The sequence below is a fragment of the Paramormyrops kingsleyae genome, chromosome 24 (assembly GCF_048594095.1).
Source record: "Paramormyrops kingsleyae isolate MSU_618 chromosome 24, PKINGS_0.4, whole genome shotgun sequence".
NCBI lineage: Eukaryota > Metazoa > Chordata > Actinopteri > Osteoglossiformes > Mormyridae > Paramormyrops > Paramormyrops kingsleyae.
In genome coordinates, this window is record NC_132820.1 from 1031446 (window position 1) to 1059322 (window position 27877).

Below are 27877 nucleotides of genomic sequence, written 5' to 3' on the forward strand. Positions count from 1 at the left end.
TAGTGGTTTATTTATTGTTAGTTACTGTACTGTTGCACTGCTTTATTTGGTTAATCGTCCAGTCTGTGAAGGCGGCATTCAAGTAAGAATTGCATTGTAGTATGACTCATTTTCTGGCGCGTACAATTTATATTAGGTCAGCTTCACGGTTCGACTTCTGATATTCAGATCGAGTTCTAGGTCAAACTGGTTTTTTCGACTTTCAAGAAATTCGAGTTCTAGTGAGTTTGAAAACCGAGGTAGCACTGTAGTTTATACATGCCGTTTACAGGACTTGCCCAAACTTATGATCAACGACGTACATCACGTTTGTAAATCCTTCTCCAAAGTACCAACGAGTAAATTAAAAAAGGGCTTTAAGATGTTTGGCTTGTCTTACATCCACGGATACAAAGGGGAGTCTTATTCATTCAACTTTGTGGCTGGCATTAGCTACTGTATAGCTTACGCTAATAGACGTTACTCCCGGACAGTGATAGTGTATGCATGTGGCAATAAAGTAACTATGAACATCCCCAGTCATTCTAGCGGATAATGTTTAACTTAGAATGTTCTATGTGTGCTTAAGTACACATTGTGTTAATCTGTGTTTGCTATTCTTAGTGTCAAACAGAAACACAGGAACAGGAGAGGTTGCTGCTTCAGGTCCATGAAGAAGCGCGACAAACATTGTAGTGTAAAACGTATGGCAGCACTGGTACTTTGTCAGAGATCTAATTAAAGCTGTTCAAAATTCAGATTTGTGTTATATAGACTCATCAAAGCTGATAAACCGCCATAAAACGAGACAAGGAGATGCTGCATCGAACGCTTTCAGATAATGTTGTGAAAATTTGCTGTATAAATAAAATTGAGTATTTAGGTACAGTATTATATAGCGTATTTTAATTATAAACAGTTCAGTAATTTAATTTGTACAGTACTGTAATTTGAAAAGCGTTTGAAATGGTTGTACTATATTTTGCAATCAAAATTAGTGACGCTGTCCGTTTTATTACCTATTATTCATGTGAGAAATATACACGTGTCAGACTGAGACATGAAGAAAAAATCGGTTATGATGATCATCCGATTATAATTATCAATTTTGCCCAGGCAGACGTGTTCACTATAAGCGGTAAAGTAAAATGTGGCAATAAATTATATGAAACGTGAGTATAAATATGTTGGATTTGCCGAATTTCCCAGAGGTGTGCGTGGAAACTTAAAACTCGATTGTATTTTCAGGATGTAGTGCACATATTGTTTTTTTAGCTTCTGAAACACAAGTTTATCCTTTCTTGTGCTCATAGTTACTCAAACCGGAAGCAGTGAGCCGTATTTCGCACTGGCGGATATGCCGTCACTGCTTTATGTGCAAGGAGCCCATTCCCCTGTGTTTAGTCAGTCCTTGTTCCTTCCGGTTTATCCTCCCTGCTTCTTGCTTTGATCCCTCACAGTCCTTTGTTCCTGGTTAAGTGCTTGTTAAGTTTTCAAATAAATTTCCCTTTGGTGTCTGAAATCTGCATCATGGATCCTTCCCAGCATCCAGATGTGAAAGACGCAGCTTATTTCAGCCAATGGTCCCCCCCTCTCCCCCATATACATGGTCTGCCCCATAGACAGACCTCCATGTGCTACCCCCCACAAATCCCAGCTGTGATCAGCTTAAAGCGCAGCACACATGTGGCAATGGCCTATAATCCAGCAACATTTTCAACAGATCCGCGGATGAGGGGGGGCAATGTTCCTGTAACTGCTGCTTCTGTGCTCAGTGCCCTTCACTCCCCGTCTCCGCGTGACTCACAGGGAGCTGGCCGGCGTGCAGCTGCATTTGCCACTGAAGAGACACAGCCGATTATGCACTCGAATGGAATCCGCTAAATATGTGCTGTTAAACACAAGCGCACAGATGAACAAAACAAATCTTAACTGAGTATTCATAGAAAATATCAAATCCATTATGCAGGATGAGAGTCATTATAAACAATACTTAATTACAAAGCAATTACTGTATTCAATCCAGCCAGCAAAGGCATGCCCAATGTCATGAAAACAGAGTAACTCGCTAAACCATTAAAAGATATATCATTTTATTTAAGTCTAAAGGTTAAAAATATGGATACTCTGTGATTTGAAGCGGAAGATCTATTGTTATCAGACTGCAGTAGTCAGTTTATCTCAGAACCATAAATCTTCATGTAGGTTTTATTCTCCAGTGTGCAGTACTGCGGGAAGTAACATCTCAAGGAGCAGAAAGTGATTCATGTATCCGTGTGTTTTGATTACTAAAGCTTAACTGCTAGATAAATATTAAATATGAACCCTGTCTCGTCTTTCAATAAGTTAAGTCAATGTTTGGATAGGTATTTTGTGCATTTTGAAAGTATCTGTCCACACCTACAGTAAACCCAATACTGATTAAATAACAACCTGCGTGACAATGAGTCTCCCATGCTGTGGACAGTAACTTACTGTGGAGGGCTTCACCCGCACATTAGCACATTGTCAGACTGTCAGTATTTCCTCATTGTTGGAGGGTCAACCTCCCTATCTGGGCAAAAAAAAAAAAACTATTCAAGGAGAAGTAAATACCACAGCCCCCAGACTTTATTTCCTAATTTGGGGACCCTGAGACGTGTCGTTACAGATTTTAAAAAAAAATTGCCTTGTCTCAATATCGGTTCACAATGTACTATTATTGGATAATTATTTTCACATCAACAGAAAGTAGTTAGAGATTTGAGTACACTTTATACGATTGGGGTTTTCTCCTCATTTCTTAACGATTTCATAAAGCATCACAAGTTTCGGATGTGTCCCATTGTGTGTGGGCCAAGTTGTCAAAATGTAAGTACAATAATGAGCAAATTTCAATTGCAACATTTTATGTACATGCATTTTATTTACAAATGCTGTGTCATCGTGTTATCCTTATCTTTAATTTAGGGATGACTTTTTGTATTCAGTGTGAACTGTGTCCTCCATGAGAAATGCTTTACCAGCATTAAAATGGTTAAAATCACAAAGCTTTTAAAACTAACATGAAAACTAACGTGTCGCTTTGGTATCTCAATAGTCAAAATGCCAAAAACATAATGTGTGTCCCGGGTTCCCAACCACCACCCCCCGTAGAGATGTAGTGAGGGGTACGTGACTCTGACAGGCCGAAAACGCTTTCCTTACTGCATGGTAAATGTATATGGGTGCAATTACCGTTATGTTCCAAGAGGTGGCAATCAATGACTTTTTTCCGCTAAGTCCCTGTGGAAGAATGATATTCCATGAAGTTTATTTTGATTATTGAGTCAGTGTTTTATCCCTTGTTATGTACTTGAAAGCTTTAAGGTGCTGTTTGCACCACAGACTGATAAGGATTTATCACTGAAACACTTGTGGCTGAGATATTTATCTGTCCTCTTACCTCTTATCGTGCCGTATGGTTTGTGGGATCGACTCACCCCAACCGGATGCGGGGCAAACGGTTCAGAAGGCGGATGGGGAACATTTATGGGAAAACTGGAATAATCAATAGTCAGTGTTGTGGATGTAATCTATGTCATAGTTAAACAAAATAGATACCATGTATCAGGGCCCGCCCGCCCCATGGCCGATAAAGGCGATCGCCTAGGGCGCCATTTCATTACGATACGCAAAAGAGCGAATGGAAAAAATCAGGAAAAAATTCTGTGACGTTACTATTATTTTGACTTTTACAATTGCAACATTTATTGACGAGTGTCGTGTATGTGCTATGTATACGTGAAAAAAATAAAGGATAACTTTTAGAAAACACAGAGACGCAGGTCAGTCGTTTCTTACTTCTTTCCGTTTGGTCCGGAACTACTTTTTAATCATGTACTGTTTAAGGATACAGCTATATACTGTACAATAGTATACGTCCGCGTCAAGCACAAACTTCAGCAGAACTAATGTTCTCACATGTATTAATTACAACGGGATGACCGCCCGCAGCCCCCATTAAACGTCAGAATAATGCGCTATTCCTCAGTGAATGAATTGGCGAGACTGACAAGGAGATAAAACGGGCCAAGAGAATCTGTGGCACCAGGAAGAAAGCGCCGAAAAGAAGAAAACACATAGTGTATTATAATAATAATAATAATAATAATAATAATAATAATAATAATGATAATAAAATAATAATAATATAACATTATCCAGTATAACAATATTAATCATTAGTATTATTATTACAGCTAGTTATTTTAAATTAAAACATTCTAACTAGTTTTGATATTTCAGTACTAGTGTTATAAGCGCCATATTATCACAGAATGCCGCCTTTCGGTAAGTCTAGTCGTAAACTTTCACCGCCGAGGCCAATAATTTTTCATTGCGAGCCCCGTGTCAGGATAATCCCTCCGTTTTTAACATGCATCATAAATCTTTATGAAAATGGCAACATGCTGTCATTCAACATTAACTGCATTTAATGACTTTGTAATTTGTTGGTGTACCTTGTGTTGTATAAGTGGAATATGTGCTGGCTTATTTATCTTGTTGTGCTTAGGGGCAGGATTTTGCGGGGGGGGGGGGGGGGCCCTCACTACAATCTCGCCTAGGGCGCCAGAACAGCCTTCCATGCATTGTGTCTTAAGACATGGTGCTAGCCACGTAATATACATCAGCTAGCATTGACTCAAATTGTGCATTCAATTCGGCGTGCGTGAAAGAAGGGCATTTAATCTATTTAATTTTGAAATGTCACCCTGTTTAGTTGGCTGGCAGATTAACCGATTACTCCAGCAGTCCATAACACTAGGATCGGGGAACTGACGTCTCAAAACTAATCTTGTGTGTGCAGACTGCAGTGGCCTGGTAGCCCCTTGTGCCCTGTGATTCCTGGTATAACTCTGCTCGTCACCACAGGTACTAGCTTAAATAACTAAAGAAGCTGTCAGAACAGGCATACTCAAATGGCGGACTCCGGTCTGCATCCGGAGCGAAACGGAATATAATCGTTACCGCACGATCGACCAACCACTGCCCCCCTCGGAATTTGGTAAGAGGGCGGACATGTACAACCAGCGCAACAGAAGGCAAGATTAATTCCGAGTTTTGACCACCGCGGTTGACGATCCCATCTGCATCCCATTCATTTTATTTTACTTAATTAATAAGTTGACATTCCTGCACGCTGCGTTACGGCCGAACACTTAGTTCGAGGCTACAACAGCAATGAACAAAGCTGCATTAAGTTACCTGCAGGCGCGGATAGTAGCCTAAGAATTATCGCACGGCCTACGTTTTACGTGTCTTCCAGGTCAACAGTGCTCCAGGCCACATGCTTCAGCCTGACAGGAACCGTTTTCATAGATGAGGAAGACTGTATATTTATTGCCGCCCGATCACGTAACATTTGTGGGGCAGCTAGACTGGATCTCTCCTGATTTCAGGGATCCGTGCTGTCTGAATACCTCCATCCTTTTTACCCCCAGTAGGCTTACTTTGGTGACTTGCGGATATACCCAGTCTTCGCTGGTTTCGCTGATCTGGTGACCATAGGGATGGTCTATTGCAGCATGTCAGTCCCTCCCATGCCTCCTTTTTTAGGTGGAACCAGATCCCCACTATTACACTCCTGATACTTTTTTGGAGGGGTGCCGTGACGTGTGTCACCCTTCACTGGGAAAAGCGCGCTGGCCGGCCGCACTTCGGGCGGTGGACGCGCTGTCAGCCGTGTTCTAGCGAGTGGAGTACTTTCACTCTCCCAGAGAGCGACTGTGACCCCCGAAAACCCTCCGCAGGGTTCAGCGTTCGTGACTCGGCTCGTTTACGTTTTACTGAAAATTGTGCGTTATATCGAAAAGGGATAAGCAGAATCCCGAAAGAGCGAAGCACCATGACTGCGGTAGAGCCTCAAGTGCAGTACACGACCACGTACGTGTCGACGACCACCACGGAGGAGTACATGATCCAGGAGGATGACTGGGACAGGGATCTACTGCTGGACCCCGCCTGGGAGAAACAGCAGCGCAAGGTAAAGTCCGTACTGTGGGAAAGAAGCAGAAAACCACGTTTCCACCTAAGGCTTAGTGGAATCCCGCTTGTCAAAATACAAAAGGTGTTTTTTGTACCCCTGTAAACTTCATTTAACTAGTCACCGGCAACACACGTGCGCAGAAGAGAGTCCAGATTCGATAGTACAACGAGGACAGTGACAAAAAAATCTTTTGCAGGTTTGGTTAAACTTTCTTTGTCTATACGGCCTCTTCATACTTCAACCATTTTACTATAATCGACCATTATCATCTCTCATTGCACGATGCCATTTATGGACATCTATATCATTAAATATAGGTTAGTTAGGTGTGTGTTACCGACTTTCCGTCCTTGGGAAGGAAGGTTAATCGGTGGTTTTGATATGTACTGGCTCTAACAAATAAATCACAGCTAATTTTACTTGTTCCGAGCGAAAATGTTTAATAAAATGAATAAAAGGCGAGTCTCCAGGAGGCTAGAGCTACGCCCGCGCGGATTCCCGACAGTAATGAGAAGCTACAACAGATGTGTGTGAGATTGAAGGGGTGGGTCGCACGCGGGGTATCAGCTCTGAAAATAGACTTCCTAAAATAACAAAGGCCCCTAAACATATTAAGAGCCACCTCAAAGCCCCATCCTTTTTAATTCGCTGAATCTGGCATGTCCATCAGGGACACTGGAACCGAGATAGCGAACCTGCTTTTCCATTTGGCGTGTATGTTGCCTGTATTGTCTATGGTAATGGCCGGGTTACAGTATGTTTTTACAGACACTTCGACTTAAGCACTTTCCGTGAGTACGTATCGGTACCTTGAGAAGATGATATCATTTCATAAAAATAGATGCTCCCCCATTTGTGGAAATAGGAGTATCATGTAGTTTCGCACCTGTCCCCTGGCCGTCCTTAAGGACCCCCCTGGGCTGACTTGTCGGAGCCCCCATCCGTGCGCTGAATCACCCATGCGATCGCGCATCTCTGACATGTTAGTCCAACTGCAGTCATTTTCCAGGACCACCTTCACAAAATATGAATTGTGACGATACATTACAGAGGAGCTGAAAAATTGTTACCAAGAATGCAGGAGAATGCGGGGTCTTGAATTATGAGCGAGGAAATTAAATAAGTCTTAACTGATGATTACTTGTGTGTCCATTGAGATAAACAGATTGATGAGCTGTCGTGGCTTCTCGGAATGGTCAGGCAATATTTATAATGGCACAAAATGAGGTGCTGCCAATCCATAGGTGGACAAGGAGCATTAACACCTCTGAACATTTCATCGCTGATTTGAAAGGTTGAGAGAGAGAGAGAGAGAGAGAGCATGACCTAATCCTCACATGCCAGAGCAGTGCTTATGGAGCTAAAGTTTGTGGATTAATCCTTAACGTTTCTTTCAGTAGTGTATAATTCATCAGGGAGCGGCTTCAGAGCAAACGACTTTCTTTAGAAGTCTGCCGCTTTATGTAAATCAGTGACTCAAAGCGCAGATCCTTTCTAATGTGGTTTCAGTAGTGAGGGGGAATTAAAGCACTGTTTTAATTAAAGTTCGAATGATTCTCGTCCCAACCCAGAGCCACAGTTCCAACTTACATGACCCGTGAAATGGAAATGCATGCATGTCATTTAATGGGAAGTTTATAATTAATACCTTAGGCTTTTAATGGAAATGAACATGAAACAACTTTTGCTATGAATCTGGGACCTTATTTTTTAAATTAATCACATGTACCACATATTTTTTGCCTGTGTTGTTTATGTATGTAGTGGTTATTATTAAACTGACGCGTATGCATATGTAATTGGTTTTCACTTTTACTGGTTATATTTTATATTTTGTTTGTATTATAGCCTTTGTAAATAGCTGCAGATATTTAATTTAGACATGCTAAACACCTTAACATCCATTAATTGGTTAATTAAAAATATTAATTCAGATTTGGAGCTTAATCCAAATTAGCGTCCATGATACTGTACAGTTTTCGGAAACCTGACCCGCGTGAATGTTAATCTTACAGAGGGGAGCCCATGCAGCTTTTGGACGCTTAGCAAAAAACAGTCATGTGACCGATTTAGAAGCAGTGACGAATTATCCACAAATTTAGCTGTTTTAAGTCATCAGTCACAAAAGATTATACTGCACATCATTATGAATGTTTTTTTTTTGGTTTCTGGTATTTTACTTCGCGCAAACGGCCTTTTGGAAAGAGCGCGCGCTGTGTTGTCAGGCCGCCGTAGCTCGTGAGAGGTGGATGCGCCCTTCCGCACTTCTAAGGGTGGTGGGGATTTATTCGCAATGAAATATCCACCTTCCAGTTATTAAGTATATGGTTTCCACACGTAATCCAAATACTTGCACTTAAGAGAACTGATATCTGTAAATTCTCCCTGAGATAATTCCATGCAGACCTAATCGACTTGTACGGTTCATTCTCAGCTGAATCACGCCTCCCAGCGGTTCCTTTAATGTGTTTAATGCAGTCGTCTATTGACGTAAAGTAGATTATGTTAGATGGACATATTCCGTTAAAGAATACCAAATTCTATGGATATTAGAAATGGATAAAATGCATATTATTATTAGTTCTTTAGGATTTTATGATGTATTACTAAACACAAATAAATACAACAGAAGGCTTCCAATGAAGTTTCAAGTAACTGAAAAATAATTAATTTAAAAGTAATTATTTCAGACACAACGTAGGCCTATCTAAATACTTTAGATAAAAACAATATATCATTCTGGATATATTATACCAGAGTCTAATTTTTAGCTATAAAGAATGTTTTCTTTAGTTTTTTTTTTTAAAGTTTTGCTAGTTGTTATAACTCACTTACTGGTCTGTGTGACTCGTATTTGAGCTGTGGACCCTCCTGATTTCCAGGCAAAGGTGTTTCCGTTCCGCTAATTAAGCTTAATTAGCTGTGGTTTCAGCTGCAGGGTGGCTGCTAATTAAATGTCAGCACTGCTGGGACCTTATGGCGCTCTAGGCAAGCCTCAGTGTTGGCGCCCCCTAAAGGCAAACCTCGTCGCGCTATTTCATTTCAATGATTCGAGCTCTGAGAAAATCTCTGTCACACGTGCGTGTGTTTAATGGGGCGTCAACCTACAGAACTTGGCGTTTTTTCCACCCAGAACAACAAACACGCCGACAGTCACTCATTCCATTATTTCTGATGAGCGTTATTTCCATAATTCACTGTTCTCTATTTGCAAAGTCAATGCTAAATTTAGCTAGAAATTTCTTTCCAGCTGATTGAAAATCCATCTTTTATAATATGAAAACTGCCTTCTATAATTACATTAATGATTGGCACTTCATATATTATTCATTATTCACAGTGAGCTAAATTATAACTGGGAATTGCTGTGATTTCTTACAATAAGTCTGAGGAGAAGCCTCATGAATGCCCATCCATCCATCCATCCATCCGTCCATCCATCTTCTAATAACGGCAATAAGGGGGGGGGGGGGGGGGCTTGGAGCCCATCCCTGGTGACATAAGGCACAAGGCTGGTGCATACCCCAAACGAGATGCATAGCAAAGGTTTAATTTAAATCTGAATGTCATTATAGAGCGCTTGAAACCGGGAGCCCCCTAATGGTCGGAATGGGAACAGTCATTTAGCTGTCCTTAATTGCCTTATTTTTGGAGAAAGAGCTGCGGGGGGGCAGCACGGCCATAAACAGGGTTTATTTTTAAATGAGGGCTGTTTATTACGGCCCGGCAGCTGAGGTAACCTCTGTGTCCTGCACCTCATACAGGACATCGCTCTCACGCCTGCAGCCGCTTAACACCTCGACCCAAACAGCTGTAGACCAGGAGGAGCGACCCCTGAGGTCCAGCTTCATTCAGGGTTTATGGAAAAGCCAGCTTTAAAAAATAGATCTGTTTAGTGTGGAGCATCTTTTACATGTAATACGCTTATATATATGTATATATATGCACACACATATGCACACACACACACACGATTAAAACTGAATTTAATAATTTACTGGCATGTTTATGAGAACCATGTTTCAATGTAATTTATAGGACAGGTTCAGCTGTTTTAGACACCTTATGCTTTTTGTTTTAGTAACACAGTGGCGTTTTCACTGTAATTGAAAATTCACGACTTAAGTGAGTAACTGTTAAAATTTAAAACCCAGTATTTTCTCATAAAATCCACCACAGACTGTATATCATTTAGAAATCATTTGCGTCATCAGTCCAGTTTGTTTGCTGAAGTCGGACTGTTTCCGATTTTCCATGGTGGCCGTCCAGCATGGTGGGGGCCACGGGGGGACTAAGGACAACAGAAACCGACTGAGGTGCAGCCAAGCTGCCAGTCAAATCTCTATCCCACCCATCTTCTGTCTCCCTCCTAAAAAAACATGCTACAGTTTAACTTAAAATATTAACGTCGAACTTTTGTTAGAATAAATATCTGAAATGTTTCAGTAGCTTCCGTTGTTTTGTTTTTTTTGTTTTTAAATTTCCATGGTAACGGCTCAGATTATAGGTCTCTGTGAAACAGCACAGCAAGATGGACATTTCGCTTAAAGAATCATTGCTCACAGGTACAGAGCTTGAAAGGAAGACACAGATGGGGGGTGTGGGGGGGGGGACTGATCAAATGGCAGTTGCTATTCCAGAAGCAGTGCCCATGTACGGCAGCTTCTATAAACTGCCTTCTATAAAGTCAGAGCGGCGAGAGGTGAGAGGCCAAAGGAGGGGGGCGGGGAGCTTGTCAAGACATGAGGTCACGCAGGTATTTGAGGAGTTTAGTATGGACATGTTGATTAGGTAAGACCAAGCCTTCAGAGCAGCCTGCCAGGGCACAGGGAGTTATAACAGGCTGACAACCAGCTCCAAGAATATCTGAAGATGTAGGAGCGCCCCCTTCATGTGGACCCCCCCGAGGCCAAGACCTGCATCCGGCCGGTGGGAGAGTAAAACATGGGACACCCGTTGGTGTGCGGGTGTTTTTGCGGCGGAGACGGCCGTGGTTTAGCAGCGAGGGGTCGTGGGGCTGGCGTGACCCCAGCAGAGGCCGTCGGGAGAAGGGTCTTCATCCCAGGCACGGAAACCCAATCCGCTGCTCTTAAAACGCAACAGTTGTGTCATCATAAATCCTCCCTTCCTGTTTAACCCTTTAAGCACCTGGCTCCTTTATATCCGTGCTTCTCACCTTTCCTGAAAGTGCACTAAGCCAGGCACAGGTATGAGGGTCCGATATCCAGCCGAGCACATTAACAGGACAGTGTCATGAGGTCTTTTTATCGCCTCAATGGAAGCGACTCTTTCATATTTATAATTTTTGGAATTGAAGTGCCGGGGGGGGGGGGGGGGGGATCTGTAATATCATTACAGGCCTGTTTACATGACATTTGGGGAAAGTGCAGCAGTAAAAATAACCTAAAAGAATAACAAATATTATGTTTGTGTGTTTTGGGAGTGTTTCTACACTTTTTTTAAATGCATATTTAATTTTTGTTTAAGGGGCAAGTGTATGTTTTTTTTAAAGCCAGCATTCCTGCTCTTGGCATTTAATGACGGCATGAGAGAGTCGCAACTATAATACAGGCACCATACGGCTAAATGGATAGGCATGCGGGAGAGCCGCCCCAGCCCTGTGACATCTGCTGAACACAAAGTGTCCCAAAGCCGGCTCGGATGGGGAGGTGGAGGGGGGAGGCAGCAGGGTAGGGGCCAGGGAGGAAGTGTGGGAGGCAGAAGGGAGGCAAAAGGGGAGGCGGCGGGCAAGGCAGAGGAGAGGTGATTGGGGGAGGCGGACAGGGAGGCGGAGGGGTAGGTTGGGCAAGGAGGGGGTGGGCAAGGCAGAAGGGAGGCAACAGGAGAGGAGACAGGAAAGGCAGAGGGGAGGCGGAGGGGTAGGTTGGCCAAGGAGGTGGTGGACGAGGCGGAAGGGAGGCAACAAGAGAGAAGACGGGCAAGGCAGAGAGGAGGCGTCTGGGAGAGGCAGTGTGGGAGGCGGACGGGGAGGTGGAGGGGTAGATTGTCAACAGGAGAGGAGACGGGCAAGGCAGAGGGGAGGCGCCTGGGGAAGTGGAGGGAGGAGGCAGTGGGGAGGTGGCTGGGGTGATACTGAGGTTCTGTGTCCCCAATGTCTTCCACTTTCATCAGAATGCAAAATAATTAAGCCAATGCTCTTCTGGAGCCTGTCTGATGAGGCCGTGACCGGGGCAGCTTTCCCGGGGGGCCTGGGAGACCCCGCTCCTGACCTGCTAAGTGCTCCCAGGGCTCTGCCTTGATGGAGCCCATCTGTCACGCTGAAGTTAACAGGGACCTCGCAGCCTGGACTCTCCCTGCATCTCCCAGCTCTGAGTGCAAACCTCCCCTTTAGGTCACTTTCCATATCAAGGTGAACATTTATTCCCTTGGTTGAAAAACTTGCACCAGATTGAAATTTTTGTTCCCCCAAATGAATCTGATGGCTCTGCATTGATTCATTTATTCTTTTATGTTTTAGTTGTCTTAATCGTCACCAGATTCTAAATGGTGACCTTTAATCCCCTTGTCTCCTTCAAACATCTTATGAGAGTTATGCGTCATGCTGACAGTATATATTAATGCTCAGTGTGCCTCTCATCCTGATGAAGCCTTCCCATAAAGCCTGCCGCGTGTGTGACTCAGCAGAGATATGGGGGATGCTCGACACCAGTGCATTGTGGGATAATGTATGCACAGATCCTAGGCGGCCTTGGTGACTCTGCTTGACTGTGTTTTGCAGCTCTCTGTGACGCCAAACGCTGTGGGGTCCCGCTGTTGTTTCACACAAACACCTGCATACTCGCTAAAGTAGGAAAATGTCAAACTGAGCCACTAATTGTTGCCTGAACAGCTGATAATCAGCCACTGACAGAAGTGGTGAGCACTTCAGGTCACCAGTGGGAGGAAGTGCATTCGCTAAAAGTGTGTTCATGATTGGCTTTGTGAGTCTGAGAGCACAGAAGTGGTGGGTGTGGCTGGCTGAGCATGTGAGAAGTGGGTGTGGCTGACTGTGAGCATGTGAGAAGTGGGTGTGGCTGACTGTGAGCATGTGAGAAGTGGGTGTGGCTGACTGTGAGCATGTGAGAAGTGGGTGTGTCTTACTTTGAGCATATGAAGTGGGTGTGGCTGGCTGAGCATGTGAGAAGTGGGTGTGGCTGACTGTGAGTATGTGAGAAGTGGGTGTGGCTGACTGTGAGCATGTGAGAAGTGGGTGTGGCTGACTGTGAGCATGTGAGAAGTGGGTGTGTCTTACTTTGAGCATGTGAAGTGGATGTGGCTGGCTGAGCATGTGAGAAGTGGGTGTGGCTGACTGTGAGTATGTGAGAAGTGGATGTGGCTGACTGTGAGCATGTGAGAAGTGGGTGTGGCTGACTGTGAGCATGTGAGAAGTGGGTGTGGCTGACTGTGAGCATGTGAGAAGTAGGTGTGGCTGACTGTGAGCATGGGAATGGTGAGTATGGTTGACTGAGAATGGGAAAATTGGTGTTGCTATGATCTTGGAAGTTGTAGGTATGGCTGACTGAGAATGGGAAAAAGTGAACGTTGCTGACTCTGAGCATTGGAAAGGGGAATGGTGGTGTGGCTAACAGTGGGAGGGGGCGTGGCTGACAGTATGGGGAATGGGGCGTGGCTGACAGTATGGGGAATGGGGCGTGGCTGACAGTGTGGGGAATGGGGGCGTGGCTGACTGAGGTAGGTGTGACATTTTGCTTCATCTCAGTGCAATGTTGTGTCGGCGGGCAGGAGAGGGAACTGTTACCTTGTCACTGTATAACGGGCACAGGCTGCACATTCCTCTGCCCTTAACAATTATATTAGACAGACAGGTGGAGCACACAGCCTCTTCCCGCCAAGTGGCCCATTAATACAGCACAGGATGCCTGTGAAGGGCGATAATCCCGGCAGAGCCATGAGAGAGACTCCCCAGCTGGGACGAGGCACGCTGCCCTCACCTCATACACACGTGTGTGTCCAGGGGAATCTGGATGGTCTGTGTTGGTAATCGCTGCAGCTGCACTACCTGGGAATGGATGAACCAGCATGTTTATTCATTTTCTTACCTTCAACAGCAAATATTTTATGGAAAGTCTCTCCTGCAGCGTGGGTAGGACAGAATTCACATACAGGGATTAATAACATACTACCTTCCGGGGACAAATAGCTATTTCCTTAGCCACCATGCCACCTGCTGGTCGATGACGGTAGCTACATCTCACTGGGAGTGAATGTAGAAACATCAGTGAATGTGTGTCTGGGGGGGCTGTTGGGGAATAGCCTTAACACTGTGGACATCCCCAGTGAGAAAGCATTTCTAATATAAGCTGTGTCCCCTCCCTCTGCGTTCCAGGTGCCTTCATACATGCTGTGGCCTTTACTAGCGTTGCACGGAAACATGTCGATTGCACTTTCCCAGATGGCGCAGTTTCAGTAGTCATTCATATATTCGAGCAAAAAACATCAAATAAGGATGAGATTGGCAGGGGGTGCTCAGGATGAGTCACCAGTGCTTAGCAGACTGAGAGAAAGCCCCCCCCCCCTTTCCGGGACTGAGCATCAGAGTGCCTCCCTGGCATACGCGGCGTATGGCTACTTTTGCCTAAAGTTAAGTTACAATGTTTCACTCTGGATAAAAAAAAAAGAGCAGCTAAGGTTATTGGTTGCCATGGTAGCCTATTCTGTTGTTTTTACAGTAGATACTGCAGAGTTGTAGCTAAATAAAGAGAATGTGGGGCGGGGTCGTGTAAGATCTTCACCACACTTAATCATAAAATTGTCTTTGGCGTTTCTTTATTCAGAATATCCAAAATTGATACCTACCCGTGCTTATATGTAAAATAGGTAGGCAACATTATTTATATATAAAATTGATTGGTACCAATGCTTATATGTAAAATAGTTACCAATGCTTATATACAATAGGCAGGCACCAAAGCTTTGTTGCCGTATCTGAAGGTCTGTAAGTTAATGGAGAACAGGACCATTTCCAGGATTAGCTTATGTCATAAGTGTTACTAATTACGACGAACATGACGGAGGGGGATCAAGCAGAGCATGCGCCAAATCATGCGTATGTTTGACTTCCGAAAAAATCTTATCGTTGTGAAGTTTTTCGCACGTTAGTACAGGACTCTGTCATCGCGTTAGGTGTCTTCCTGTCATCATTTCTATCTTTACAACTCGCCTGACACATCTGGCATTGATAAGGCTGACTGCTGAAAGCGGGTTGCCCCTGAGGTGGTGGGGGGGGGGGGGGGGGGGTCAGCCTTTGTAAGCCTCCCCATTCAGTATTCTTTATGAAATATTCAATGCAAATGCTGGCACATTCTGAAGGTTCATTAAGTCCAAGCTGAGACTGAGAATAGGTGGCTCCTGTCTGCTAGGGCTTCCACTCTCTCGGTCTGAATGCAGGAAGAGCTTCGTAGGGAACGCAGACTGACCCTAGTGTGCTTTGTGTTTGTGGGCTGCGTGTAACCAGCAGAAGAGATTCTGTCATTTGGAGAAAGGATGGTAAATTAATTTATTATGCAGGTTTCACGGAACGTCTTGGGGCATTTGCTTAATTCAGTAAAAAAGTTGCACATTCATTGGTTTTATAACAAAAATCATTATTTTGTTAATTTGTTTACTATATATATCATATTAGAAACTAGTAGTTTAAGTAAAACATTCATTTCACTGACAAGCAGCCTTATTAGGTGCGTTTTAATTGGCAACACATTTGCAGAAAAGTAAAAACACCAAAAATTTGTGTTTAGTGTCCCTTTGGGAACAATGACTGCAACTGCAATTAATAGCAAAATGGCAAGAACAGAACTGAATGAGTCAGTCAAAAAAATCACACTTAAAAATAAAATGTTTTTGTGGAAGATATGTGCAGATGCGTTAAACGCTGCTTGTCAATGGATTTTTTAATGAAACAAATTTGCAACATTTTTACAGAATGAAACAAGCGCTGCAAGACTTTCTGTGAGCACACTTTGTGATCCGTGCCAGTGCATACGATAAGTTTAGATGTTAAATGTCAGCAACGAGCCGAGAATTTGCACGATCTGTGTTTGCAGGGCATTGAAAGGCAGGGTATGGTTTGTGCAGAAGTCGGCCACATAAGGGTCAGGGTGGTGCCCCGCCGTGAGGCCACCCTCAGTGCCGGGGGCCGCCTGGTGCCCAGGTTACCCGCCTCTCGGGTCAGTGCTGGTCCAACCTGCCAGGTGACCTGGGGGCCCGTCAGTGCCCCCCCCCCAGCAGGGCCAGTGACTGTCTGCCTCAGGAATGCTGCCCTCTCAGCTGTCACGCTGTGTCCCTTCGCTCCCCGATTTAGACTCCCCAAAGCACCTCCTTCCCCCCCCCCCCATCTCCTAGGGCTTGTCTCCTTGCTCCGTATTGGGGCACTGTCTAAATTTGGTCATGTGTGACGGGCCACGGTCGGGGGGGGGACACACCTGCTGTGCCCTCAGGGTCTCTGCTTCCAGTCTTACATCAAATTACATCGGGCCTGGGCATTCCTCAGGCTGCCCCCCCCACCCCCCTCGCTCCCTCCCTGCCTCTCTCCAAACCGCCATTTCTGTTCTTCCCCTCTGTTAATACACTCATGCTCTCTCTCTCTCTCTCTCCCACCAGCAAACACACACGTCACCTTCTGCCACCACATCACTCACATCACTCTCATTTCAGGCCCCTCTTATCCCAGATCCCCCCCCCCCAGTCATGAAAATCACTAAATTTACTCAGCGTGGGAACAGCCGAAATAATCCATGAAAATCAGACTTACTGAAACAATAGAACTGGTGCGATTAAGGCCGAACTTTAGGGAGTGGGGCCCCTGGGCTAAGGCGATTTCTGGGGCCCCTGTGACTCAGGGCCCCAAGCTACAGGCCAGGTTAACCCATGAATATCTGGCCATAGTACAGTACATACCAATCAGGCCCCTTCAGTGTCAGTCAGTGCAGGTTACAGTAATGAAATGCAAGCTTTAGACCTGCTCTTTTTGTCAGTATCCACACATGTAACCGTTTTTCTCAGTCATGAATTATTTGGAGTGTCCACCTCCCGTTTTCCCATGGCATAGAAATAGCTGCCATTGGCACTGAGGGTCACCTCAGCAGTCAGGCGTAATGCGGGGATTCTTTCTTCTCCAGACTTTCACCGCCTGGTGTAACTCTCATCTAAGGAAAGCCGGCACGCAGATTGAGAACATCGAGGAGGACTTCAGGAATGGACTCAAGCTCATGCTCCTCTTGGAGGTTATTTCAGGTGGGAGAGTCTCTGATGTGCAAAGTCAGCCTGCTGGTCCTTGTTGTCATATTGGCAAACTCATAATTACAGCTGGAATACAAAGAAACACATTGTGCCACATGCCAGTATTAGATGTCCAAATAGTTTGTAAGAATCTTCTGAAATGTGGATGGTAGAAGTCACATGGTACTGTTCCTATCTAAGCAGCCCATTGCATGGCTTTTTTAGGTTCCTCCTGTGATGTGAGGGTTTTGTATGTTCCTCCTGTGATGTGGGGGCTTCGTATGTTCCTCCTGTGATGTGGGGGTTTTGTATGTTACTCCTGTGATGTGCGGGTTTTGTATGTTCCTCCTGTGATGTTTGGGCTTCGTATCTTCCTCCTGTGATGTGCTGGTTTTTTCCTGTTATGTGTGGACTTTATATGTTCCTCCCATTTTGTGCAGGTTTTGCATGTTCCTCCTGTGATGTGTGGGTTTTGGATGTTCCTCTTGTGGTGTGCGGGTTTCGTATGTTCCTCCTGTGATGTGTGGGTTTTGTATCTTCCTCCTGTGATGTTTGGGTTTTGTATGTTCCTTCCATTTTGTGCAGGTTTCGTATGTTCCTCCTGTGATGTGTAGGTTTTGTATGTTCCTCCTGTGATGTGCAGGTTTCCTCCTGTGATGTGTGGGTTCCGGATGTTCCTCCTGTGATATGCGGGTTTCGGATGTTCCTTCTGTGATGTGCTGTTTTTTTCCTGTGATGTGTAGGTTTTGTATGTTCCTCCTATTTTGTGCAGGTTTTGTACGTTCCTCCTATCTTGTGCAGGTTTTGTACGTTCCTCCTATCTTGTGCAGGTTTTGTATGTTCCTCCTGTGATGTGTGGGTTTTGGATGTTCCTCCTGTGATGTGTAGGTTTCGTATGTTCCTCCTGTGATGTGCAGGTTTCCTCCTATGATGTGTGGGTTTTGTATGTTCCTCCTGTGATGTGCAGGTTTTGTATGTTCCTCCTGTGATGTGCAGGTTTTCCCCTGTGATGTGCTGATTTTTTCTGTGATGTGTAGATTTTGTGTGTTCCTCCTGTAATATGTAGGTTTTGTATGTTCCTCCTGTGATGTGTGGCTTTCGTATGTTCCTCCTGTGATGTGTGGCTTTCGTATGTTCCTCCTGTGATGTGTGGCTTTCGTATGTTCCTCCTGTGATGTGTGGGTTTCGGATGTTCCTCCTGTGATGTGCAGGTTTTGTATGTTCCTCCTGTAATGTGCAGATTTCCTCCTTTGATGTGCAGATTTCCTCCTGTGCTGTTTGGGATTTGTACGTTCCTCCTGCGATGTGCTGATTTTTTCCTGTGATGTGTGGGTTTTGTGTGCCCTCCTGTGATGTGCAGGTTTCCTCCTGTATTCCTGCTTCCTCCTTCCTACGTTACTCACATTGTAGATGTATGAGTCCTGCATTGGACTGACATCCCATTCAGGGTTTACCTTGCATTCTACCTTATGCTGTCTAGAGCAGGTTCCAGGTCTCATGACCTTGTACTTGATAAGCAGTTAGAAGATGGATGGATGGATGTTCAGTTCATATCATAATTCTCAAATATCCTCTAAGGTCATTCCCTTTAATCTGACTTGCCCACAGACACTTTGTTCTTACTTTTTATTTTCCATTATGTACATTCTGTGTACAGGCATGCAACAATGTTTCAAAAGCATAGATATCTAATTGTGTTTGTTTCGAGTAACACAGTAACACTGACATGCAATGCTGCACAGCCTCACTGCCTAATACATGGTGATTTATGTTTTACAGGCGTTAGAATGACTATAATGGACTGAAGGTCGAATTATCAGGGACTCTTGCAGATTAATAAGATCTGCATCAAGCTGACATGTTTCCTGATTTTTACAGCTAAATGTTTATTTAATAAGAAACAGGACATAGAATCCCGAAGGAAGAACATGAACATAAATTATTGAGATACCTTTATTTGACGCGAAAGTGAAAATAGCTAGAGAGCCAAAGGTGTAGCATTGCAGGCCCTTAAAGAAGTAGCCCCATGATTGGTCCATCCAGTCATTTGGGAACAATTTGGCATGCTCATTGGTTGATGGAGGTGATGGGAATGGTGGGTAACTATGATGGTGTGAACTTGCCGTCCAATAACAGGCGAGCGGCTGCCCAAACCTGACAAGGGCAAGATGCGCTTCCACAAGATCGCCAACGTGAACAAGGCCCTAGACTTCATTTGCAGCAAAGGGGTGAAGCTGGTGTCCATTGGCGCTGAAGGTGAGTCTCTGTCCTCTGTCCATCGCAAACTCTGCGACATACGTCTTTGTTTCTCCTCTCAGGGTATCTGAACATAAAAGTTTGTCATGCACCGATGTGTGAATCTGCTTCTCCGGGCCGTTTAACTTTCTGGATCATTCCAGTTCTCCCAGTGTACCGTGGTATCCGTCCCTAACAGATGGTCTCATTTTTCCCACAGAGATCGTTGACGGCAACGTGAAGATGACTTTGGGGATGATCTGGACCATCATCCTGCGCTTTGCCATCCAGGACATCTCAGTTGAAGGTCAGGGGCTGTTACTCATGAACGACGAGCAGGACCCCTCTTTGATTTACTCTGCTCAGTACAAAATGTTGCTTCTGAATGAATTACAAATAAAGTCATTTAAATGAAGATGCTGGAAGCAGCACTTTTTATATGACGGGGGGGTCACATACGGTTTCCTGAGGGGACGCCTGACTTTGAACATGTTCTGTGATGGGTCCCATATCAATGGATTCTGTTGCAACCTCAGAGAGTGATGTTTCAGAGTCACTGGAGGGCCCTTCATGCATTCATGTAACCCAGAGAATATCTTGCTAGTCTAAATACACAGTAAGTTGAATTTTGTTTCTGCAGAGGGTCAGCAAACAGCTACTTTAACCTGCCAAACACATGCGTTTTAGGTGTTATTTAGGCTTTATCTCCCACTTTTTTTTAGAAACCTCTGCAAAGGAGGGTTTGCTGCTGTGGTGCCAGAGGAAGACCGCACCATACAGAAACGTCAATGTTCAGAACTTCCACATTAGGTGAGTGTCCGGCTCCCTCTGCTGGCTGTGATCTGTAGTGTCATGAGTAGTCGTTGCAGATCAGATCTTTCTCATGAGCCGAGTTATATTGTCATGTTATTTTTTTATTTTTACCTTTTGCCATCTTCTTCTCTCTCCCTTTTCCTATGCCTACCTCCCTTTCTTTCTCTCCCCCTCTCTCCGTCACATCCCCCCCCCCCCAGCTGGAAGGACGGCCTGGCCCTCTGTGCTCTCATCCACAGACACAGGCCGGACCTCATCGACTACTCCAAACTGCGAAAGGTGCCCCCACTGGCCCCTTCTGTCCCCCCCCCCCCCCCACTAAAAACAGCTGCTCATGTGACGTGTTTCTTACTATTTACTTCACTCTTCTCAGAATCACTTTTCTGTTTCTTGTTTTATATTTAATTCCTGTAATCTGAGTTTATTTCACAACTGTGTGGATGGCGATGAGCATGTTAACTGCAGAAATCGGAGGTTCCTCTTTCTATGTGGTCACCATCTATAACTCTGGTCAGAGTTCAGTACGCACCCTTCAGTAACTCTGTTCGGTGTGTGTTCGGTCTGCACCTTTCCGTAACTCTGATTGTTGTGTGTTAGGTCCGCACCTTTCCGTAACTCTGGTTGGTGTGTGTTCTGTCCGCACCTTTCCATAACTCTGGTCGGTGTGTGTTTGGTCTGCACCTTTCCGTAACTCTGGTCGGTGTGTGTTCGGTCTGCACCTTTCCGTAACTCTGGTCGGTGTGTGTTCGGTCTGCACCTTTCCGTAACTCTGGTCCTCGCCTGTGTTTGTGATTTCCAGTACCTGTGAGATTTCGATTTTTTTTTTTTAGTTATACGTATACATGTCCGGCCTGAATGATGTCAGTATTACAGATGTTATCCTGTGAGATTTCGATGTTTTTTTTAGTTATACGTACACATGGCCAGTCTGAATGATGTCAGTATTACAGATGTTATCCTGTGAGATTTCGATGTTTTTTTTAGTTATACGTACACATGGCTGGCCTGAATCATGTCAGTATTACAGATGTTATCCTGTGAGATTAAATTTGAAAAGCAATTAGGATAAAATGTAATTGATAAGTAACATCTGCCACAATTTTATCATTAGTTATCATTATAGTTTAGTTCATAATCTTTCACTCAGTCATTTTTATGCATGTATTATTGCATACAGTATACCAAATATGTATGTGAGAAATACGCCTTTGATACGATCGTGATATTACCCGCCACCGCTAACCCGTGTCTGTGTATCCACTCGCTGTCTTTGATAGACGTGATTAATGAGATTCCTCAGAATAGTTCACGAATAGCAGGAGAAACGTCAGCAGGCCTCGGTTCTTGGTCTGTGAGTCGTGATTCCGGTTCCAGGCTGTTTGGCTATCGGTCGTGATCAGATGCTGTGCGGCATGTCGTGTTTATGCTTCCCTCGCATTCTCACCCCCATTCCCTCCCCCGTACCCTTTGCTGACCCCCCCCCCCCCCCCCCGTGTGTGCTCTCTCCTGTAGGACGACCCCATCGGTAACCTCAACACTGCCTTTGACGTGGCGGAGAAGTTCCTCGATATCCCCAAGATGCTGGACGCTGAAGGTGAGCCACTGATGATTCTACTGCCCCCTGCTGGTCTCTGAAGCATGGCACATTCCATCCTCGGTGTTGGCAGTGTTGCTGAGGGTGGTGTTCCTGGTACTGGTGGACGTCTGGCTGCATGTTGGAAGTGTTCAGGCCGAGTAGCTGGCCGATGCCGCCATTAACAATCAACAGAGGTGGTGCCATGAAATGGACGTCCACCTTTCCTGTGCCGTTCCTTTCTCGTTCCTCTGATTGCTGCATCGAATTTACTTCACATTTTTTGGGCTGCATGCTTCAAACTCAAATCTGAATCAAAATATCTGCGGTGGAATATTGTTCTTGTTGGTCACAGTGCAAATAAACAATAAATATTTAGACTCTATATTCCATTTTTAGATATTGTTAACACCCCTAAGCCTGATGAGAAAGCTATCATGACCTACGTTTCCTGCTTCTACCATGCCTTCGCTGGAGCTGAGCAGGTGAGAGGCAGCATCTGCTCTTCCTCATACGGCACATGGTCGGCGGCCGGTATTTTCATGTCATACCATTATCATCTGAATCCTCTATCCTTCCCCCAGGCTGAGACGGCTGCTAACAGGATCTGCAAGGTCCTGGCTGTGAACCAGGAGAATGAGCGTCTGATGGAGGAGTATGAGAAGCTGGCTAGCGAGGTAGGACCCCAGTCCACACGCCAGAATCGCCCTTGTGCTCCGTCTCCGCCGAGCTGATCAATCCTCCTCCCCCGGCCCCCAGCTGCTGGAGTGGATCCGCCGCACCATCCCCTGGCTGGAGAACCGAGTGGCGGAGCAGACCATGCGCGCCATGCAGCAGAAGCTGGAGGACTTCCGGGACTACCGTCGCGTCCACAAGCCGCCGCGCGTTCAGGAGAAATGTCAGCTGGAGATCAACTTCAACACCCTGCAGACCAAACTGAGGCTGAGCAACCGGCCTGCCTTCATGCCCTCCGAGGGCAAGATGGTGTCGGTAGGCGACCCACCGCACCGGCCTGCCGCACTCCATGCCCAATGCAAGACATGCCTGACATTGTCACATGCTGCCCTCTGCTGCCCTTAGGACATTGCCAATGCTTGGAAAGGTCTGGAGCAGGTAGAGAAGGGCTACGAGGAGTGGCTGTTGACAGAGATCCGCCGCTTGGAGAGACTGGACCACCTGGCTGAGAAGTTCAAGCAGAAGTGCTCCCTGCACGAATCCTGGACTGCAGGTACGGAGATTTGGGACAGAGAGCAAAGCGAGTGGGAACATCAGTCCAGGTGCATTGAGTCAGACTTGAGACATAGACTGAGCATGATGTGAAACATCCTGTAGATCTGGGTTGTATCAGCAGTTACTCTGGTAAGGTCCTGAGATGTTTCTTCGGTGCCAACGTGCAGGGAAGGAGGAGCTGCTAACACAGAAGGACTACGAGTCGGCCTCCCTGATGGAGATCCGCGCCTTGATGAGGAAACACGAAGCGTTCGAAAGCGATCTGGCCGCCCACCAGGACAGAGTGGAGCAGATTGCGGCCATTGCTCAGGAGCTCAAGTAAGCTGGAGTGGGCCGAGACCACAATGTGAATGGAAATCGGACGGTGCATCCACAGCAGGCGTGTGTGAGCTGTCTGTCGTTTTCCCGGGGAGCTAGTGAGCTGGATTACCACGATGCTGCCACCATCAATGCCCGGTGCCAGGGAATCTGTGACCAGTGGGACAACTTCGGCACCCTGACCCAGAAAAGGAGAGATGCTCTGGAGGTATGAGAAGCCCCCCCCCCAATAACTTTCAGAGCCAGAGGGCCAATTTCCCTTGATCAGATTATCAATGATCAGGAATCTACGCTTACTTAAAATTAGTTGGTTTAAGTAGACAGTTCAGCTAGCACTTACTGTCAGCTTGGATTATTCATTCTGTATCTGTGCTCCAGCGTGTTGAGAAGCTGTGGGAGACCATCGACCAGCTGTACCTGGAGTTTGCCAAGCGGGCAGCGCCCTTCAATAACTGGATGGATGGGGCAGTAGAGGACCTTCAGGACATGTTTATCGTGCACAGCATCGAGGAGATCCAGGTATGTGGAGATGCCAGTTGACAGACGGTTGGACTGGCAAGTCGACAGATAGAGTAAGATGACCATGCTGTTTGATATCTGTCCCACGTTCCCCTATCAATATGCTCCTCCTCTCTCAGAGTTTGATCACAGCCCATGATCAGTTCAAGGCCACTCTGCCCGAGGCCGACAAGGAGCGCATGGCGATCATGGGAATCCAGAACGAGATTCTGAAGATTGCCCAGACATACGGCATCAAGCTGTCTGGTATAAACCCGTACACTAACCTCTCCCACCAGGACATTATCACCAAGTGGGAAACTGTAAGTAGGCCCAGATACGGTCACGCGTTCTTCCTCCTTGTCTCGGCGAACTGGAAGCTACCCATGTTCCTGGTTTCTGATGTTTGCAGGTGAAGCACCTTGTTCCTCTCAGAGACCAAATGTTGCAGGAGGAGGTGGCGAGACAGCAGGCTAATGAGAGACTCAGGCGTCAATTTGCAGCTCAGGCTAATATCATTGGACCCTGGATTCAAACAAAGATGGAGGTATTGCAGATCCTTAACTTTGCATATCTTTCATATTTGCCCATATTTACCTAGTTGCCTTAATAAATTAAGCAGCTCTATAGGTTCTATAGGTGTAATGATCAAAAAGCCCATGTGATTGCCACGTTTGTAGCGATCGATAATCATCCACTGTTTCTTCCGCTGTGTTTGCAGGAGATCGGCCGCGTCTCAGTTGACATCGCCGGCTCCCTCGAGGAACAGATGAACAACCTGAAGACGTACGAGCAGAATATTATCAACTACAAGTCCAACATTGACAAGCTGGAAGGAGACCACCAGCTCATCCAGGAGGCCCTTATCTTTGACAACAAGCACACCAACTACACCATGGAGGTGCTGATGTGAAGTGATGATATCTGCATCCCTACCGTAGAATGCTGTTGGGCCACATTCCTGGTCATTGTAGAATATGCTGGTTTTCTTGGTTACCAATTTGCCCAATTTTTTTTCTGATATTATGGGATGTCTTTGGCTTAATCTCTCCCTCAGCATATCCGCGTGGGCTGGGAGCAGCTCCTCACTACCATCGCCCGCACCATCAACGAGGTGGAGAACCAGATCCTGACCAGAGATGCCAAGGGCATCAGCCAGGAACAGCTGAATGAATTCAGGGCCTCCTTCAACCACTTCGATAGGGTGAGAAAAACGAGCACGACCAGGGAGGGAAGGATTAAGAAAAAGAGGAGAACTGTATAGAAATGACATTGGTCTAGTGCGCGAGGTTTTAGGAATTCCAGAACGTTTTAACTGTTGCTCAGAAGGTGCATTATTTTCAAATGGCAATGAAAGCATCTCCTCCCTACAGAAGAGGAACGGCATGATGGACCCGGACGACTTCCGCGCCTGCCTGATCTCCATGGGCTATGATCTCGTGAGTAGATGACGTGCCAAAGGGATCTGTAGCCTGGAGTACAGGGGACCTAGCTTAGGCAGCGATACAGGAACCGGCAACAAACCGTATGAGACGGATCCCCCTGTCTTTTGGATCCCTTGTATTTACCGCTCAGGTGTGTTTCGTTTTCTGTGTATTGTACGGAGATTGACGTGAGGTTTTTAGCGATGTTTGCACAGCTCTTTTCCCTGCCCCACTTTACGCTTGTGTCTGGTTTATCCCCAGTAGCTTAGCTTAGTAGCAAGTTAGCTCCTTGACAGCTGTACGCTTGTTAGGTATTGTCTGGTTTAGTCGTAGTTCATTTCTGAGCCAAAGCTGAAAGAATAAATGTAAACGCAGGTGACTGATAGCTTCTTATTCTTGGTTTACATGGAACCTGCAGAGCTGCTCTGTGCTGCGTAGGTGATTATTGACAGCAGAAAGCCTTAGTGGAGAAGAACATTTGATCTATTTTTAGCTGAGCCGAGTGCTTATTCTGGGATGCTTTCTCTCGGATCCCAAACTCTCTGGTCTCGCCGTCTCCTCAGGGTGAGGTGGAGTTTGCCCGCATCATGACGCTGGTCGACCCCAACAACACAGGCGTGGTCACCTTCCAGGCCTTCATCGACTTCATGACCCGAGAGACCGCCGAGACCGACACTGCTGAACAGGTCATGGCTTCCTTCAAGATCCTGGCGTCGGACAAGGTGAGCGGCCAAGGCTCGGCGTTTGCACCTGCTGCGGCGTCCCTGGACAGCAGGGCTTACACAAAAACAGTGCAATAATGAAAGACCCCTAAATGTCCTTAAACAGAACCCCTCTCAGGGCAATTGGCATAGTCCTACCCGGCCCAGCTAGATTTAATTAACCAAGGCATCTACAGGCTGATGGATTGCCGCGGTAATGTGATGAATCACCGGAGCGCAGTGTAATCGCTGCCTTCCCCATCGTGATGAGCATACAAAGCTGGAGAAGAATTCGCATGTAGGATTCTATCCTGCGTCTCGTACTGTTTGTAAAGTTCCGATATCTCCACGACGATGATGCAATCACCGTGTGATGATGTAATGCTGCATAGCAACAACGCCTTCCTTCTGGCAGAATTACATCACAGTGGAGGAGCTGCGCAGAGAGCTGCCACCCGAGCAGGCCGAGTACTGCATCAGCCGCATGACCAAGTTCGTCGGGACCGACGCCCCCACCGGTGCCCTGGACTACATCTCATTCTCCAGCGCCCTTTACGGAGAGAGTGACCTGTAAACACCCTGCTCGCTCGCTCCATCCTCCCCGCCCCCGGCCCACTGTCTCCGTACCCTTTATAGCTACCATGCTGTCTGTTCCGGTTCCTTGTGCCCCAGTTTTCAAACCTGCCTCTAGGGACTGGGAGGCTGTGCTTCATAACCACATTGTAATGGTCACACTGGCGGTTATTTTTTTTCCTCTTATATTACAATAAATATCAGTAACGTCACCTCCCCAAATTCAACATTGTTTGTATCTTGGCCCACAGTTGGTCACGCAATGATTTAGCCTGTTGGAGAATATCGGCCAGCTGCTACAAATACTGCAGATCACAAGCAGGCGAGTCTCACATATAAAATGTTCTCTCGTGGTAATTATGAGCAAAGCCACCCAGTCCCTGTTTTAAAGGCATGTCCTCCTCTTAGATGGTGATTCTTGGTTGGTTATTGTTTTTGCCGACGTCCGCTGTCTTGTAGGCATTGTCTGTACGACACCCCCTCGTTGCCGTGTAATTAAGATGCCGTGTTGCTGTGACGGTCCTCGTTTCCCTTAAAGCTCATGGTTACATCCAAGTACATCAGATCCTCTCATCAGGAACAACGGCTGAATGTTTATTAACTGTTAAGTGAGTATGGTTTTCTTAAGAACGGTCGGGAAGAGCCGGAATCATTTTCTGGTGGTTTTGAGAACGTAGATGGGAATGGCCGTCAAATTAGCAGGAGAAGTGTGCAGACCAAGGCGAGATGGTAATGAAACAAAAATATGATGGGGAAGGAAGGAGATCGATCTGGAAGCCGCTTCATTCAGCTGAGGGACGTGTGACTAAAAGCATCCCAGCAAAAAAAGACGAGATCTGGAGCTGGAGGTCCACTGTCCTTTGAAAATGGTGTTATATAACCATTGTACCTTCGTTATAAACACGTTCTCTCTCCATCTCATGTTTGTTTGCTAAAGGGACAATGCTGTTTGTATGTTTAGTGTGTGAGAAAATGTGAACTAAGAGTTTTAAGTATGGGGATGTGTTTCCTGTGTCACTGGAAAGTGCTTACAGTCAGAAGATCTACAAGACAACCATCCGCAGGGCTGTAAGACCTGCCCGTGGAGTAGAAGTGGAATCCAGATAAAAGAGGGTGGCTGTTAACTGGTCAGATGCCATCTCTGGTTCTGGTTCTCTGAGGAACGTGTCCTACTCTGTACTGCTGCCCCCCCAGCCTGTCCTGCACTTCTTGCTTCCTGTGATGACATAAGAGGCCTTCATTGGTTCAAATGGATGTGACACCTTGGAATAAAAATGAATCTATACGACAA

At 45.8% G+C, this 27877-nt stretch overlaps 1 protein-coding gene and 1 long non-coding RNA gene across 2 annotated transcripts; one reads left to right on the plus strand and one right to left on the minus strand.

Annotated features, from left to right (window-relative positions):
• Positions 1-2118: 2118 nt before the first annotated feature.
• On the minus strand, positions 2119-3811 carry LOC111860113 (uncharacterized). Its single transcript, XR_002841962.2, has 4 exons — positions 3802-3811; positions 3404-3498; positions 3196-3243; positions 2119-2533 (listed from the first exon to the last, which is right to left on the minus strand). It is a non-coding gene; the product is annotated as an uncharacterized lncRNA (long non-coding RNA).
• Positions 3812-5615: 1804 nt separating this feature from the next.
• On the plus strand, positions 5616-27877 carry LOC111860099 (alpha-actinin-3). The gene is made up of 21 exons (XM_072706299.1): positions 5616-5983; positions 17122-17236; positions 19358-19477; positions 19677-19763; positions 20179-20266; positions 20470-20548; positions 21782-21863; positions 22242-22327; positions 22427-22519; positions 22602-22832; positions 22923-23070; positions 23240-23390; positions 23490-23598; positions 23769-23909; positions 24029-24211; positions 24301-24435; positions 24610-24789; positions 24946-25092; positions 25262-25327; positions 25876-26034; positions 26429-27877. Exons 1-21 carry the CDS (start codon positions 5846-5848, stop codon positions 26585-26587), a joined length of 2697 nt encoding a protein of 898 aa, XP_072562400.1. The 5' UTR covers positions 5616-5845; the 3' UTR covers positions 26588-27877.

Excerpts from the sequence above, each read along its gene's own strand:
- LOC111860099 (XM_072706299.1), top strand. The coding sequence starts at position 5,846 with ATGACTGCGGTAGAGCCTCAAGTGCAGTACACGACCACGTACGTGTCG. Across the intron at positions 22,328-22,426 it reads CCTTCGCTGGAGCTGAGCAG|GCTGAGACGGCTGCTAACAG; the intron begins GTGAGAGGCAGC and ends TCCTTCCCCCAG. Across the intron at positions 24,436-24,609 it reads GGATTCAAACAAAGATGGAG|GAGATCGGCCGCGTCTCAGT; the intron begins GTATTGCAGATC and ends CTGTGTTTGCAG.